Here is a 15,171-nt window from a genome sequence, read left to right on the forward strand (position 1 = left end):
CTAACTAACCTAAGGACATCACACAACACCCAGCCATCACGAGGCAGAGAAAATCCCTGACCCCGCCGGGAATCGAACCCGGGAACCCGGGCGTGGGAAGCGAGAACGCTACCGCACGACCACGAGATGCGGGCGAGCCGAGTGGAAGGCTTAAACCAGAGGCTCAGACGATTCTGCGGAGAGCTGGGGTGCAAATTTCTCGACCTCCGCTATCGGGTGGAGAAATGTAGGGTCCCCCTGAATAGGTCAGGCGTGCACTACACGCCGGAAGCGGCTACGAGGGTAGCGGAGTACGTGTGGAGTGCACGTGGGGTTTTTTTAGGTTAGAGAATTCCCTCCCTTGGCCCGACAAGACGCCTCCTGAGACGCGGCAAGGCAGGAGTAGGCAAAATACAACAAGGAATAACAATATTAATGTGCTAATAGTAAACTGCAGGAGCGTCTATAGAAAGGTCCCAGAACTGCTCTCATTAATAAACGGTCACAACGCCCATATAGTAATAGGAACAGAAAGTTGGCTGAAACCAGACGTAAACAGTAAAGAAATCCTAAACTCAGATTGGAATGTATACCGCAGAGACAGGCTGGACAGTGAAGGGGGAGGCGTGTTTATAGCGATAAGAAGTGCAATAGTATCGAAGGAAATTGACGGAGATTCAAATTGTGAAATGATTTGTGTGAAGGTCACGGTTAAAGCAGGCTCAGACATGGTAACTGGATGTCTCTATAGGCCCCCAGGCTCAGCAGCTGTTGTGGCTCAGCACCTGAAGAATAATTTGGAAAATATTTCGAGTAGATTTCCCCACCATGTTATAGTTCTGGGTGGAGATTTTAATTTGCCGGATATAGACTGGGAGACTCAAACGTTCATAACGGGTGGCAGGGACAAAGAATCCAGTGAAACACTTTTAAGTGCTTTATCTGAAAACTACCTTGAGCAGTTAAACAGAGAACCGACTCGTGGCGATAACATATTAGACCTTCTGGTGACAAACAGAACCGAACTATTTGAATCAGTTAATGCAGAACAGGGAATCAGCGATCATAAAGCGGTTACTGCATCGATGATTTCAGCCGTAAATAGAAATATTAAAAAAGGTAGGAAGATTTTTCTGTTTAGCAAAAGTGACAAAAAGCAGATTACAGAGTACCTGACGGCTCAACACAAAAGTTTTGTCTCAAGTGCAGATAGTGTTGAGGATCAGTGGACAAAGTTCAAAACCATGGTACAATATGCGTTAGATGAGTATGTGCAAAGCAAGATCGTAAGAGATGGGAAAGAGCCACCGTGGTACAACAACCGAGTTAGAAAACTGCTGTGGAAGCAAAGGGAACTTCACAGCAAACATAAACATAGCCAAAGCCTTGCAGACAAACAAAAATTACGCGAAGCGAAATGTAGTGTGAGGATCGGCTATGCGAGAGGCTTTCAATGAATTCGAAAGTAAAGTTCTATGTACTGACTTGGCAGAAAATCCTAAGAAATTTTGGTCCTATGTCAAAGCGGTAAGTGGATCAAAACAAAATGTCCAGACACTCTGTGACCAAAATGGTACTGAAACAGGGGATGACAGACTAAAGGCCGAAACACTAAATGTCGTCTTCCAAAGCTGTTTCACAGAGGAAGACTGCACTGTGCTTCCTTCTCTAGATTGTCGCACAGTTGACAAAATGGTAGATATCGAAGTAGACGACAGCGGGATAGAGAAACAATTAAAATCGCTCAAAAGAGGAAAGGCCGCTGGTCCTGATGGGATACCAGTTCGATTTTACACAGAGTACGCGAAGGAACTTGCCCCCCTTCTTGCAGCGGTGTACCGTAGGTCTCTAGAAGAGCGAAGCGACCCAAAGGATTGGAAAAGGGCACAGGTCATCCCCGTTTTCAAGAAGGGACGTCGAACAGATGTGCGGAACTATAGACCTATATCTCTAACGTTGATCAGTTGTAGAATTTTGGAACACGTATTATGTTCGAGTATAATGTCTTTTCTGGAGACTAGAAATCTACTCTGTAGGAATCAGCTTGGGTTTCGAAAAAGACGGTCGTGTGAAACCCAGCTCGCGCTATTCGTCCACGAGACTCAGAGGGCCTTAGACACGGGTTCACAGGTAGATGCCGTGCTTCTTGACTTCCGCAAGGCGTTTGACACAGTTCCCCACAGTCGTTTAATGAACAAAGTAAGAGCATACGGACTATCAGATCAATTGTGTGATTGGATTGAGGAGTTCCTAGATAACAGAACGCAGCATGTCAATGGAGAGAAGTCTTCCGAAGTAAGAGTGATTTCAGGTGTGCCGCAGGGGAGTGTCATAGAACCGTTGCTATTCACAATATACATAAATGACCTGGTGGATGACATCGGAAGTTCACTGAGGCTTTTTGCAGATGATGCTGTGGTGTATCGAGAGGTTGCAACAATGGAAAATTGTACTGAAATGCAGGAGGATCTGCAGCGAATTGACGCATGGTGCACGGAATGGCAATTGAATCTCAATGTAGACAAGTGTAATGTGATGCGAATACATAGAAAGATAGGTCCCTTATCATTTAGCTACAAAATAGCAGGTCAGCAACTGGAAGCAGTTAATTCCATAAATTATCTGGGAGTACGCATAAGGAGTGATTTAAAATGAATGATCATATAAAGTTGATCGTCGGTAAAGCAGATGCCAGACTGAGATTCATTGGAAGAATCCTAAGGAAATGCAATCCGACAACAAAGGAAGTAGGTTACAGTACGTTTGTTCGCCCAATGCTTGAATACTGCTCAGCAGTGTGGGATCCGCACCAAGTAGGGTTGATAGAAGAGATAGAGAAGATCCAACGGAGAGCAGCGCGCTTCGTTACAGGATCATTAGGTAATTGCGAAAGCGTTACGGAGATGATAGATAAACTCCAGTGGAAGACTCTGCAGGAGAGACGCTCAGTAGCTCGGTATGGGCTTTTGTTAAAGTTTCGAGAACATACTTTCACCGAAGAGTCAAGCAGTATATTGCTCCCTCCTACGTATATCTCGCGAAGAGACCATGAGGATAAAATCAGAGAGATTAGAGCCCACACAGAAGCATACCGACAATCCTTCTTTCCACGTACAATACGAGACTGGAATAGAAGGGAGAACCAATAGAGGTACTCAGGGTACCCTCCGCCACACACCGTCAGGTGGCTTGCGGAGTATGGATGTAGATGTAGATATAGATCTATCCATCTAATCTTCAGCATTCTTCTGCAGTACCACATTTCGAAAGCTTCTATTCTCTTCTTGTGCAATCTATTTATCGTCCATGTTTCACTTCCATACATGGCTACACTCCATAAAAATACTTTCAGTAACGACTTCCTGACACTTAAATCTATACTTGATGTTAACAAATTTCTCTTCTTCAGAAACGCTTTCCTTGCCATTGCCAGTCTACATTTTATATCCTCTCTACTTCGACCATTATCAGTTATTTTGCTCCCCAAATAGCAAAACTCCTTTACTACTTTAAGTGTCACATTTCCCAATCTAATTCCCTCAGCATCACCCGACTTAGACTACATTCCATTATCCCCGTTTTGCTTTTGTTGATGATCATCTTATATCCTCCTTTCAAGACACTATCCATTTCGTTCAACTGCCCTTCCAAGTCATTTACTTTCTCCGACAGAATTACAATGTCATCGGCAAACCTCAAAGTTTTTATTTCTACTCCATGGATTTTAATACCTACTCCGAATATTTATTTTGTTTCTTTTAATGCTTGCTCAAAATACAGATTGAATAACATTGGGGAGAGGCTACAACCCTGTCTCACTCCCTTCCCAACCACTGTTTCCCTTTCATGTCCCTCAACTCTTATAACTGTCATCTGGTTTCTGTACAAATTGTAAATAGTCTTTCGCTCCCTGTACTTTACACCTGCCACCTTAAGAATTTGAAAGACAGTATTCCAGTCAACATTATCAAGATCTTTCTCTAAGTCTACAAATGCTAGAAATGTACGTTTGCCTTTTCTTAATCCAGCTTCTAAAATAAGTCGTAGGGTCAGTATTGCCTCACGTGTTCCCATATTTCTACAGAATCCAAACTCATTCCACTCTAGTTTCTGAAAGTGGTTGACATATGACCGAAGCTGGTACAACTGCACACTTTTTCTGAAGTGACGGCACCTTTCTGTTACGGAGTCTAAGGATTGTTTGTAAGTTTGATTGTTTGTCAACTTTCCCAAATGAGGAAGAGTAGTGATAGGATTAAATGTGATGGATACTCAAACATAGTAAAAGATATGTCTCATTCCTCATTGACAATATACATAATAGATCAGATAATGTGAGCTCTGCACTAAATAAGCAGTTTACTGGCTGGAACTATGTTGAACGTTTTGTGAGAAAGAGAATGTAAATGATTACAAACAAGTTTGTAGAAATATTTATTCAACTACATTTCGAAATATACACATAAAACACAATGCAATATAGTTTTGTCATTTACAAAAAGCTGTAAGCAGGCTCGTGGTAAATAAAAAAGTTCATGTTGGGAACAAAACCAAAGACATGTTTCACACCTGTAAATGGTAATGGCAACAGAAGTGGTAATTTCTGTGTAAATTTTTGCCAGGTAGCACAGAAAAATCTAGGAGATTATTATACGAGAGTATTACTGAGTATTAAAGTCTTCTTTGGAAAATACTTTTCTCTTACCATCAGCTGCACATTCAGTGTGAATCTTATCTGAGATCTTAAATAATTTTGTCACCTGTAATGTGTTACACAGGTAATTATCTGAGAGCTGTGGTACTTACTGACGTTTTTCTGCTGTGAATCCGCATTGTAAATGTGGACTTTGTCTTATGATTCAATATGTGTCCTACAGAGTCCTGTTTAACAGCGTAAATGTATTCCAGAAACACGCTCGTGAAACTGCAGTTGCCATATTATGTCTAGTGTGAAAAAGTTGAAGCTTCTTGCTACTTCATTTCATTTCCCTTTAAAACACATTTATCTTGGTCGCAGCTGTGACTCACAAGTATTAGGATATAAGTGGATTTTGCTCGTCTGCTGCATTTCTGTTTAAAACCAACATACAAAACATCAGAACATAAAGGAGTATGGAATGTCAAAACTGTTGCGACTGATTAGATCACGAATTTAAGCAAAGCATTTTCCACACAAGGCATGTCTTTGGAACAGTCGACCACGACAAAAACAATTATGTTTACTATTAACACAGAGGAAACTTGAGTTTTGCCTTCTGGAGGTGAGCTGCGAAATAATCTCATGTTGCATTATCAAGTCTTATAGTCACATCCATACAGCGATAAGACAGGATGGAGAGAAACATTTAGTGTGTGGGATCTGTGTCCCCTTAAGTTTATGAGTCTGCACAAAACTAAAATATTGGTCGCTCTGGAATGCTGAAAAAAGTTAGAAATCAAGTTTGTCTTTAGAGCTATACATCTATGTATATATATATTCACAATCACAATCAGTGCAAAGAAATACATACAGAAATACAATGAATGTGATTTCAATACAGTTACATTGCCTTTGAGTTCATTTTTAGGAATTTATGTACACAAAAGCATTATTAAACATAATTACAGTAAGCCCTAATATACTAGTATCTGTACTTGCGTTTCGCCTACATTCTTATTTGCAGTGCACATCCATTAGTACAAATTACTGAACAATACGCAAAAACTGTCCATGTTTCGCCATGACGCTTCAGCAACTTTTCTATTAGAAAAAGAGTCCCTTTACATTGACACGGGTGAAAAATAATTAAATGCATACTTAGTTCTTAAGTAGTGGTCTCCAGTGTACTTTGACTAGATAAATAACGTAGGTGTGACCGGCGCTGCCGCAAGTGGAGGCAGTCCGCCGGTCCTAAGTACTAGACTTTGTACGGCCCTGCTCGGCCACGCCACAATGGCGGCGACAGTAGCTTGGCAAGTGCTTGCTTACGAGTTACCGCTATGAGGAACAGCAACATGCAATGCTGCGCGTCTCCGCTTCGGAGTCGGGTCCTCGACAACAGTTATTTCCTAACTGTGACTACCGAATCCTCTGCAATGACTCATTCGACGCACACAGCAATTTGCAGAATTGTGAAAGAGCGGCTCCTTCCTTACAACGAAAATTTTACGACATTAAGTTTGTTACAATTATTAGTGCTCCACTTAACTTTTAAAGTGGGGTAACATTTGACAACATCTAATCATGCATACTGCATTAAGTATGGTTATAATAAATACATTTTAAGTACGATTGTCACAAAGGAAAGTGACAGATGATATATAGGAAAATCAATGTCAACGGCGCAAATGGATCTTCGAAAGAGTCAGACCCATCTAAAATTCATTATGGTCTTGACAAATAGTCTGATTCACGGCCTAGATCTGACAACGTCATTTCACACAAGCGCCACAGTGTGACCCCGCAAGACCTCTAATAACGTCCTTTTGACTTCACAGAGCTGCACGTATTGTCCACTTATAGCACACGCAGTCACTGTAGTCTACAGCTGAGCTGCACACGAAAAGACCTGACTGGAACACACTATTCAGAAATGTTTCGGTCACTGGGCACTGTTACATTCGGATAAGGATCATGAACGGGTCTGAGGCACTGAGCGCTGAACCACATTCAAAGTGCGCGAGTGAAATCAAGTGAAAAACTACTCACTCCAGTTGTAGTAGCTAAGAGAAACCAACTGACAATCGACAGTATCACGAATTTGTACTCCCCAGTACTCTTCTGCTGATGAATCGCCTTGACGGACATCCAAATGCATTACGACAAGAATAGTTGGCCAACAGCTGTGCTGCAGATGCGTGGTAGAGGTGTGGGCTGCCCTGTTGTCGACGAGTTCTCGCAGTCACGGATTCTTGTGCAGCCAGCACGACATGCAGGCGTGCGAACTTCTAAGTGGCGGACACCCGTTTCAGGAACTCAGCTCAGCTCTGGAAAAACAAAAGTGGACGTCACACGCGTATATGGGCTACAAATGGAAGTACTACCACTACTATTAACATGCACGCATTAAATTGTCACGATTTCTAAATGCCGTCCAGCTTTTCACCACACCGAGGCGTAGCGTCTTGCGCCGCGCTTATGTTAAGTAAGAGACGGTAATGGGCAAACCCATTCATACACGAGTCATGTGACGCGTTCCGATCCAGTAGCTAGCTGTAAGTAGTTTCGGCTGTGGCCGAAAGGTGTCAGCATCTTACGGACTATGAAATTGTCACGTAGTTAAAAATTGTACATCAGGGAAACAAACCTGTATTTATTGCGATTATTGCGACTTTAATTAATGATTGCTAATGTGTTTAATTATTAGTGTGAATAACGGTGTGAATGTGAAGTATTAAATAAATGAATATTGTTATGTCTGTTAACTGAGTATATGTGAGCATGAGGACTGTATACAAAGAGTGAATCATGCCAGGGGAAATGTTAAGTGCATCTAGCCAGTTTGTGGGAGTGTGGGAAGAAGCTACGTTTTACGATACTTTTGTTATTTAAACAGGGAGTTATTTGATGTTTGTAGATTTTATTAATTTGTTCTTTTGATAAATTGATCACAAAAGCTATTAAGCTGTGATTGGGCAGAAGCAAAGGACGTGGTATGGCGCTGTTTAAAACTAATATTGGATTTGTTACGAAGTAAATAAGCCAATCAGAGGATAGTACGTTCACACGAATTTTGTGGGCTAAGAGAATTGCTTCGTCAAGCCTAAGTTTAATTCGGAGCTCAGCTGTGATCATGTTCGGACGTGGATGTAAGGGGCACTGAACAGATGTGAAAATTTTACAGATTATTTGTTAAAACTTGACCGTGATGTGCCGCAAACTGGACGCGACCGTGTCAAAAAGACGAATACGTGAAATTTCTATTTTAATATGTGAACTGTCACTTTTGAATAAGCCCATTTCTTCCTGGCTTGTTGTACAAGGCGAGACTGGAAATTGAACATTCGTAGTGGCAAAATTGTGTAATATCTCAGTGAGTATTCTGCCACAGGCAATCCGTTTCTTAACCCTTTTGGTAACGTGTTTTGTTAATTACCGTAAACTGACTTTTAAGAGTGAGTGTGATTGCGTGTAAATGACGAAACGGTAACTTAATATTAGCGCGAGATTGCAGGTGTTTTGTATCAAACAGGTAACATTATATTGAAGTTTTTACTCGCAAACTACCGTTCAATTAATCGCTCAGCTAACTTGATACTAAAAACACTTTGATGCTGTAGCGATATGTAGTCTGGCTAGTTTCCGCTACAGCTTCTCGCGGTCGACGAACATTACGCATTTTTCTAACAGGAGAGGGGTGTGGACAGGACTGCAAAAGAAGAAATCACTAGAGCTGAGTTTAGCTGTTTGCTATTGTACGAAACAGAAATAACAGTGCCGCTGCAACATATTAAATTATCTGAATGACATAATTTCATCCACCAGCGATCTTAATTGTGATTTAAAGCATACCGTAGTGCAACAGTTAAGTTCTATGGCTTTCAGTATACATTCAGTGAATGCCTCCTGCACATAGGAAGCAAAGCGTCTTGCAAGACATCTTACAAATTTTTCATGCCAACGTACTGACTTCTAGAGTGGAAACATATTGCTACTATTGTTCCGCAGGTTTGAACATTGAGAACACTTCAGATCTTGTCAATTATAGGTGACCTTCTGTCCAAGACTGGAAAAACAGAAATAGTGCTTTAGACTGATACTGCAAGCCTCATAGTCAAACCCAAGAGAGGTGAACACTACACTGATTATTCAAAAAATTGTTAATCGGACATTAGTAAATAGGAATGTAGACTAACCGGTGAATATGTCATTTTAATTGTCTTCTCGAACGCTTTACAAGACAGATTAGATAACATATCATTTTTTGGTGTTGTGTGTGTGTGTGTGTGTGTGTGTGTGTGTGTGTGTGTGTGTGTACTTGGGGAACAGTTTGCCTGGGGAAAACTGTTTCTATCTTCGACAACATTTCCTGAATGTCTCTTCTGCTTCAGTCATGTTGTGTAACGTTGCTGTCTACCTAGAAAAGGTTCCTCGCTTCTAGCACATTTCCTTTCGAAGCATTATTCTCGCTTTTACTGGCCTTAACTACTAGTTTTTGTATACACTTAAGAAAAAATTATGTCTCAAGTAATCTATCTGAAAATTTAGATATGTGGACAAGAGTGGCAGTTAAGATGGAAGTGACAGGAACCTTACGACTGGACCTCTTCTAGTTTCAAGGTATTTATAAGAATTTTTTTTTCATAATGCGGGGCCACAGTCATAATATATTTCTTTAAAGTCAGTACCGCCATTAGACTTTTTATTTATTTGCAGTGTTACATTTATACGATTATGATTTCGGCTTTAAAGTGCCATTATCAAGTGTATTAATTGTTATACAGTACCTAAGACGGCATACCGTCGTATATAAAATACACTATTAGACACATTATCTAAGGGTCAGTATTTCTGGTAAAGCCTACTGATTTGTTTTATCACTGAGTATACCATCTTGACACCTTAGACAATGTGTCTAATAGTGTATTTTAAATACGACAGTATGCCATCTTAGGCACTGTATAGCACTTAATACACTTGATACTGGCACTTTGAAGCCGAAATCACGATCGTATAAATGTAACCCTCCCCCCATGAACCATGGACCTTGCCGTTGGTGGGGAGGCTTGCGTGCCTCAGCGATACACATGGCCGTACCGTAGGTGCAACCACAACGGAGGGGTATCTGTTGAGAGGCCAGACAAACGTGTGGTTCCTGAAGAGGGGCAGCAGCCTTTTCAGTAGTTTCAGGGGCAACAGTCTGGATGATTGACTGATCTGGCCTTGCAACATTAACCAAAACGGCCTTGCTGTGCTGGTACTGCGAACGGCTGAAAGCAAGGGGAAACTACAGCCGTAATTTTTCCCGAGGACATGCAGCTTTACTGTATGATTAAATGATGATGGCATCCTCTTGGGTAAAATATTCCGGAGGTAAAATAGTCCCCCATTCGGATCTCCGGGCGGGGACTACTTAGGAGGATGTCGTTATCAGGAGAAAGAAAACTGGCGTTCTACGGATCGGAGCGTGGAATGTCAGATCCCTTAATCGGGCAGGTAGGTTAGAAAATTTAAAAAGGGAAATGGATAGGTTAAAGTTAGATACAGTGGGAATTAGTGAAGTTCGGTGGCAGGAGGAACAAGACTTCTGGTCAGGTGACTACAGGGTTATAAACACAAAATCAAATAGGGGTAATGCAGGAGTAGGTTTAATAATGAATAGGAAAATAGGAATGCGGGTAAGCTACTACAAACAGCATAGTGAACGCATTATTGTGGCCAAGATAGATACGAAGCCCACACCTACTACAGTAGTACAAGTTTATATGCCAACTAGCTCTGCAGATGATGAAGAAATTGAAGAAATGTACGATGAAATAAAAGAAATTATTCAGATAGTGAAGGGAGACGAAAATTTAATAGTAATGGGTGACTGGAATTCGAGTGTAGGAAAAGGGAGAGAAGGAAACATAGTAGGTGAATATGGATTGGGGCTAAGAAATGAAAGAGGAAGCCGCCTAGTAGAATTTTGCACAGAGCACAACTTAATCATAGCTAACACTTGGTTTAAGAATCATGAAAGAAGGTTGTATACGTGGAAGAACCCTGGAGATACTAAAAGGTATCAGATAGATTATATAATGGTAAGACAGAGATTTAGGAACCAGGTTTTAAGTTGTAAGACATTTCCAGGGGCAGATGTGGACTCTGACCACAATCTATTGGTTATCACCTGTAGATTAAAACTGAAGAAACTGCAAAAATGTGGGAAATTAAGGAGATGGGACCTGGATAAACTAAAACAACCAGAGGTTGTACAGAGTTTCAGAGAGAGCATAAGGGAACAATTGACAGGAATAGGGGAAAGAAATACAGTAGAAGAAGAATGGGTAGTTCTGTGGGATGTAGTAGTGAAGGCAGCAGAGGATAAAGTAGGTACAAAGACGAGGGCTGCTAGAAATCCTTGGGTAACAGAAGAAATATTGAATTTAATTGATGAAAGGAGAAAATATAAAAATGCAGTAAATGAAGCAGGCAAAAAGGAATACAAACGTCTCAAAAATGAGATCGACAGGAAGTGCAAAATGGCTAAACAGGGATGGCTAGAGGACAAATGTAAGGATGTAGAGGCTTATCTCACTAGGGGTAAGATAGATACTGCCTTCCGGAAAATTAAAGAGACCTTTGGAGAGAAGAGAACCACGTGTATGAATATCAAGAGCTCAGATGGCAGCCCAGTTCTAAGCAAAGAAAGGAAGGCAGAAAGGTGGAAGGAGTATATAGAAGGTTTATACAAGGGCGATGTACTTGAGGACAATATTATGGAAATAGAAGAGGATGTAGATGAAGACGAAATGGGAGATACGATACTGCGTGAAGAGTTTGACAGAGCACTGAAAGACCTGAGTCGAAACAAGGCCCCCGGAGTAGACAACATTCCATTAGAACTACTGACGGCCTTGGGAGAACCAGTCCTGACAAAACTCTACCAGCTAGTGAGCAAGATGTATGAGACAGGCGAAATACCCTCAGACTTCAAGAAGAATATAATAATTCCAATCCCAAAGAAAGCAGGAGCTGACAGATGTGAAAATTACCGAACTATCAGTTTAATAAGCCACGGCTGCAAAATACTAACGCGAATTCTTTACAGACGAATGGAAAAACTGGTAGATGCAGACCTCGGGGAGGATCAGTTTGGATTCCGTCGAAATGTTGGAACACGTGAGGCAATACTGACCTTACGACTTATCTTAGAAGAAAGATTTAGAAAAGGCAAACCTACGTTTCTAGCATTTGTAGACTTAGAGAAAGCTTTTGACAATGTTGACTGGAATACTCTTTTTCAAATTCTAAAGGTGGCAGGGAGCGAAAGGCTATTTATAATTTGTACAGAAACCAGATGGCAGTAATAAGAGTCGAGGGGCATGAAAGGGAAGCAGTGGTTGGGAAAGGAGTGAGACAGGGTTGTAGCCTCTCCCCGTTGTTATTCAATCTGTATATTGAGTAAGCAGTAAAGGAAACAAAAGAAAAATTTGGAGTAGGTATTAAAATTCATGGAGAAGAAGTAAAAACTTTGAAGTTCGCCGATGACATTGTAATTCTGTCAGAGACGGCAAAGGACTTGGAAGAGCAGTTGAACGGAATGGACAGTGTCTTGAAAGGAGGATATAAGATGAACATTAACAAAAGCAAAACGAGGATAATGGAATGTAGTCAAATTAAATCGGGTGATGCTGAGGGAATTAGATTAGGAAATGAGACACTTAAAGTAGTAAAGGAGTTTTGCTATTTAGTAGGTAAAATAACTGATGATGGTCGAAGTAGAGAGGATATAAAATGTAGACTGGCAATGGCAAGGAAAGCGTTTCTGAAGAAGAGAAATTTGTTAACATCGAATATAGATTTATGTATCAGGAAGTCGTTTCTGAAAGTATTTGTTTGGAGTGTAGCCATGTACGGAAGTGAAACATGGACGATAACTAGTTTGGACAAGAAGAGAATAGAAGCTTTCGAAATGTGGTGCTACAGAAGAATACTGAAGATAAGGTGGATAGATCACGTAACTAATGAGGAGGTATTGAATAGGATTGGGGAGAAGAGAAGTTTGTGGCACAACTTGACTAGAAGAAGGGATCGGTTGGTAGGACATGTTTTGAGGCATCAAGGGATTACAAATTTAGCATTGGAGGGCAGCGTGGAGGGTAAAAATCGTAGAGGGAGACCGAGAGATGAGTACACTAAGCAGATTCAGAAGTATGTAGGTTGCAGTAGGTACTGGGAGATGAAGCAGCTTGCACAGGATAGAGTAGCATGGAGAGCTGCATCAAACCAGTCTCAGGACTGAAGACAACAACAACAACATAAATGTAACCCAGCAAATAAAAAAAACGTCTAATGGCGGTACTGACTTTAAAGAAGTATTTATAACACTTGAAGGCCAATGCAGAAACTACTATTCCCTGTAGTAGTAATTTTCGCTTCTCAGAACCGTACGTAAAAATGTACTTTTAAGACTTACTACTGCTGTTAGGATATAAGAATGTCGAGCCCTTTTAATTTTTTTAACATACCTATCCTTACCTGTGCTGTGCCGTTCTAGTCTTGTAATTACGAGATTGTTGGTTCAGTTCTCGCTAGACGCAAACTTTTATTACTTTCATTTGTATTTTATGGTTTCAATCAAAATTAAATGTTAACTAACAAATAAAAAAATTTACGTTTTTGCAGGAAAAATGCAACACCGTGGAGCATTGTGTTCAGTAGCGCCAGGATACAACAATATGTGCATACTGAGGCGTCGTCGTGTTACTGATTCATTTGTCACGGTCATCGGCTATCAGCAGCGATCACACGTGCACTCCGTGTCTGGACTCTGCAAACAGTAACCGTGCCGAGTTTAGAGGTTAACAGTGTTCGCAACGTTCTTTCTAGGGTATTACGATACCGCACCGTCCAGTACATACTTCTGTTGAACAGCTTCGGCACTGCGGGCCTGCTGGAAGCTGGATAGACGCATTGACGGCCACAATGTATCGGTGGTACGCCGCTGCGCTCAGCAGTGTTCTGTCAACATCCGCGCACCTGTTGACCAGGTTCTGGACGTGCGCATACTAAAGACGCATAGCAAGATCGACGCATTGTGCGAGTAGTAGTGGTCGACCGGACATCACCTAGGGACTAAACCCGAGCACATATAATGGCGAAGACGTGAGTGCTTCTGCCCGCGACATACGAGTCCCACTGCATCTTTCGCGGCGCGGCGGAGCCATTAGTGATTCGCAGTCACGTTTCGTGTTAGTTACCAGAGACGCTCTGCTTTTAGAGCAGTGCCCGGCAGCTGGACCGCTGGACCTCTCGCTAACTGAAATCATATCAGACTGGACGAAGTGGACATTTGTTTGCTCTGCAGGGCCTGTAAGAGTTATTTTGCGGAAGTGCAACAAAAGGCTAAAGATCCTTGGGACAATGTATCGCAGAAGACGATTCGGCAGCTTTATGATCGTTTGCACGCGTGAATACGATGTATTGATGCGATTGTTTGGGCAGCCTTTACTGTGAGATCTGTTTCATTTGGTCTGAATTTTTTAACACATACTCCTTCAGTGACAAAATAAATGTCGCGCCACTTGTCAGTTAAATGCTCTTGTACTTGAGAGTTCTCCATTTCTTTCCTGCAGATATATATATACAAACGGAAATGTTAACTAGCAGATATTGGATCGCATTATACTTCGCTTTTTTGTTGGATATATTAATGCATTGTGATAAAATGATTTTTTATTTAATGTGTCGTATTTTTGTAGAAAATATTAGTGCATTATGAATACTCCCATTTTCATGTGATTAATAATTACAATTTATCATTATTTTATCACAAAAGTATGAGACAGTATTTCTAAGTTAGTTTTTCAATCATAATAAATACAAAATGCAATATTAAGCAATAAAAAATCGTGTCTAGCATGAATCGAACTAGCATTTCGCAATTACAAGACTAAAACGCTGCGCACACAGGGATGGCTATGTTAATAAGTGTTACATTTTTTATACTTCACAGGGTTCGGAAATTTTCAAAGTCGATTCTTTCGAATGTTTTTGAGAGCTGCATCGAACTGCTACACGAAACTGATGTGTAGACGCTTACTTCCAAACGGTATTAGTAGTCTACGAAGAAAGTCGAAGAGCGCCAGCCTATAGTGCGTCATTGTTAGACTTCAAAAATTATTAAAAAATCAACGAGCCTTGCAGGGGACGAAACCGAGAAAAGAAGAAAGAGAGATGTATATGCCCCCGGGGAAATCTTGTCTACGAAAACCGGATTATATGACCACTTTGTGCGTCCCCTTTCTGCATCTGCCTTATGAATTTACTGCCAGCTTCTTTCTCTATCCTTTTAATAAAATTCAATAATGCAGATCTGTATTACGGCACGAGCTGCAAAGAGAGAGAGAGAGAGAGAGAGAGAGAGAGAGAGAGAGAGAGAGAGTTATTCAGCTACGACTTTCGCTTTGCGTTGAGGTGGGAGAAAGAGGCAGGGTACGTAGGTGTCATCAAAGCCCAGCGGGCCTCGGGCACTTTCTTTCACGAATGTTTGCAGAGAGTGAACACGC

At 41.2% G+C, this 15,171-nt stretch overlaps 1 protein-coding gene across 1 annotated transcript in view; it reads right to left on the reverse strand.

Moving 5' to 3' along the window:
• Positions 1-4,605: 4,605 nt before the first annotated feature.
• The window catches only part of LOC126299008 (ras-GEF domain-containing family member 1B-like), a 2,459,283-nt gene continuing 2,448,717 nt past the window's right edge, over positions 4,606-15,171 (reverse strand). Inside the window, exon 15 of the mRNA XM_049990678.1 lies at positions 4,606-6,945. Coding sequence (XP_049846635.1) covers positions 6,927-6,945 — 19 coding nt within the window. The 3' untranslated portion in view covers positions 4,606-6,926. The remainder of the gene's footprint in view (positions 6,946-15,171) is intronic.

The sequence above is a fragment of the Schistocerca gregaria genome, chromosome 1, assembly GCF_023897955.1.
Source record: "Schistocerca gregaria isolate iqSchGreg1 chromosome 1, iqSchGreg1.2, whole genome shotgun sequence".
Classification (NCBI taxonomy): domain Eukaryota; kingdom Metazoa; phylum Arthropoda; class Insecta; order Orthoptera; family Acrididae; genus Schistocerca; species Schistocerca gregaria.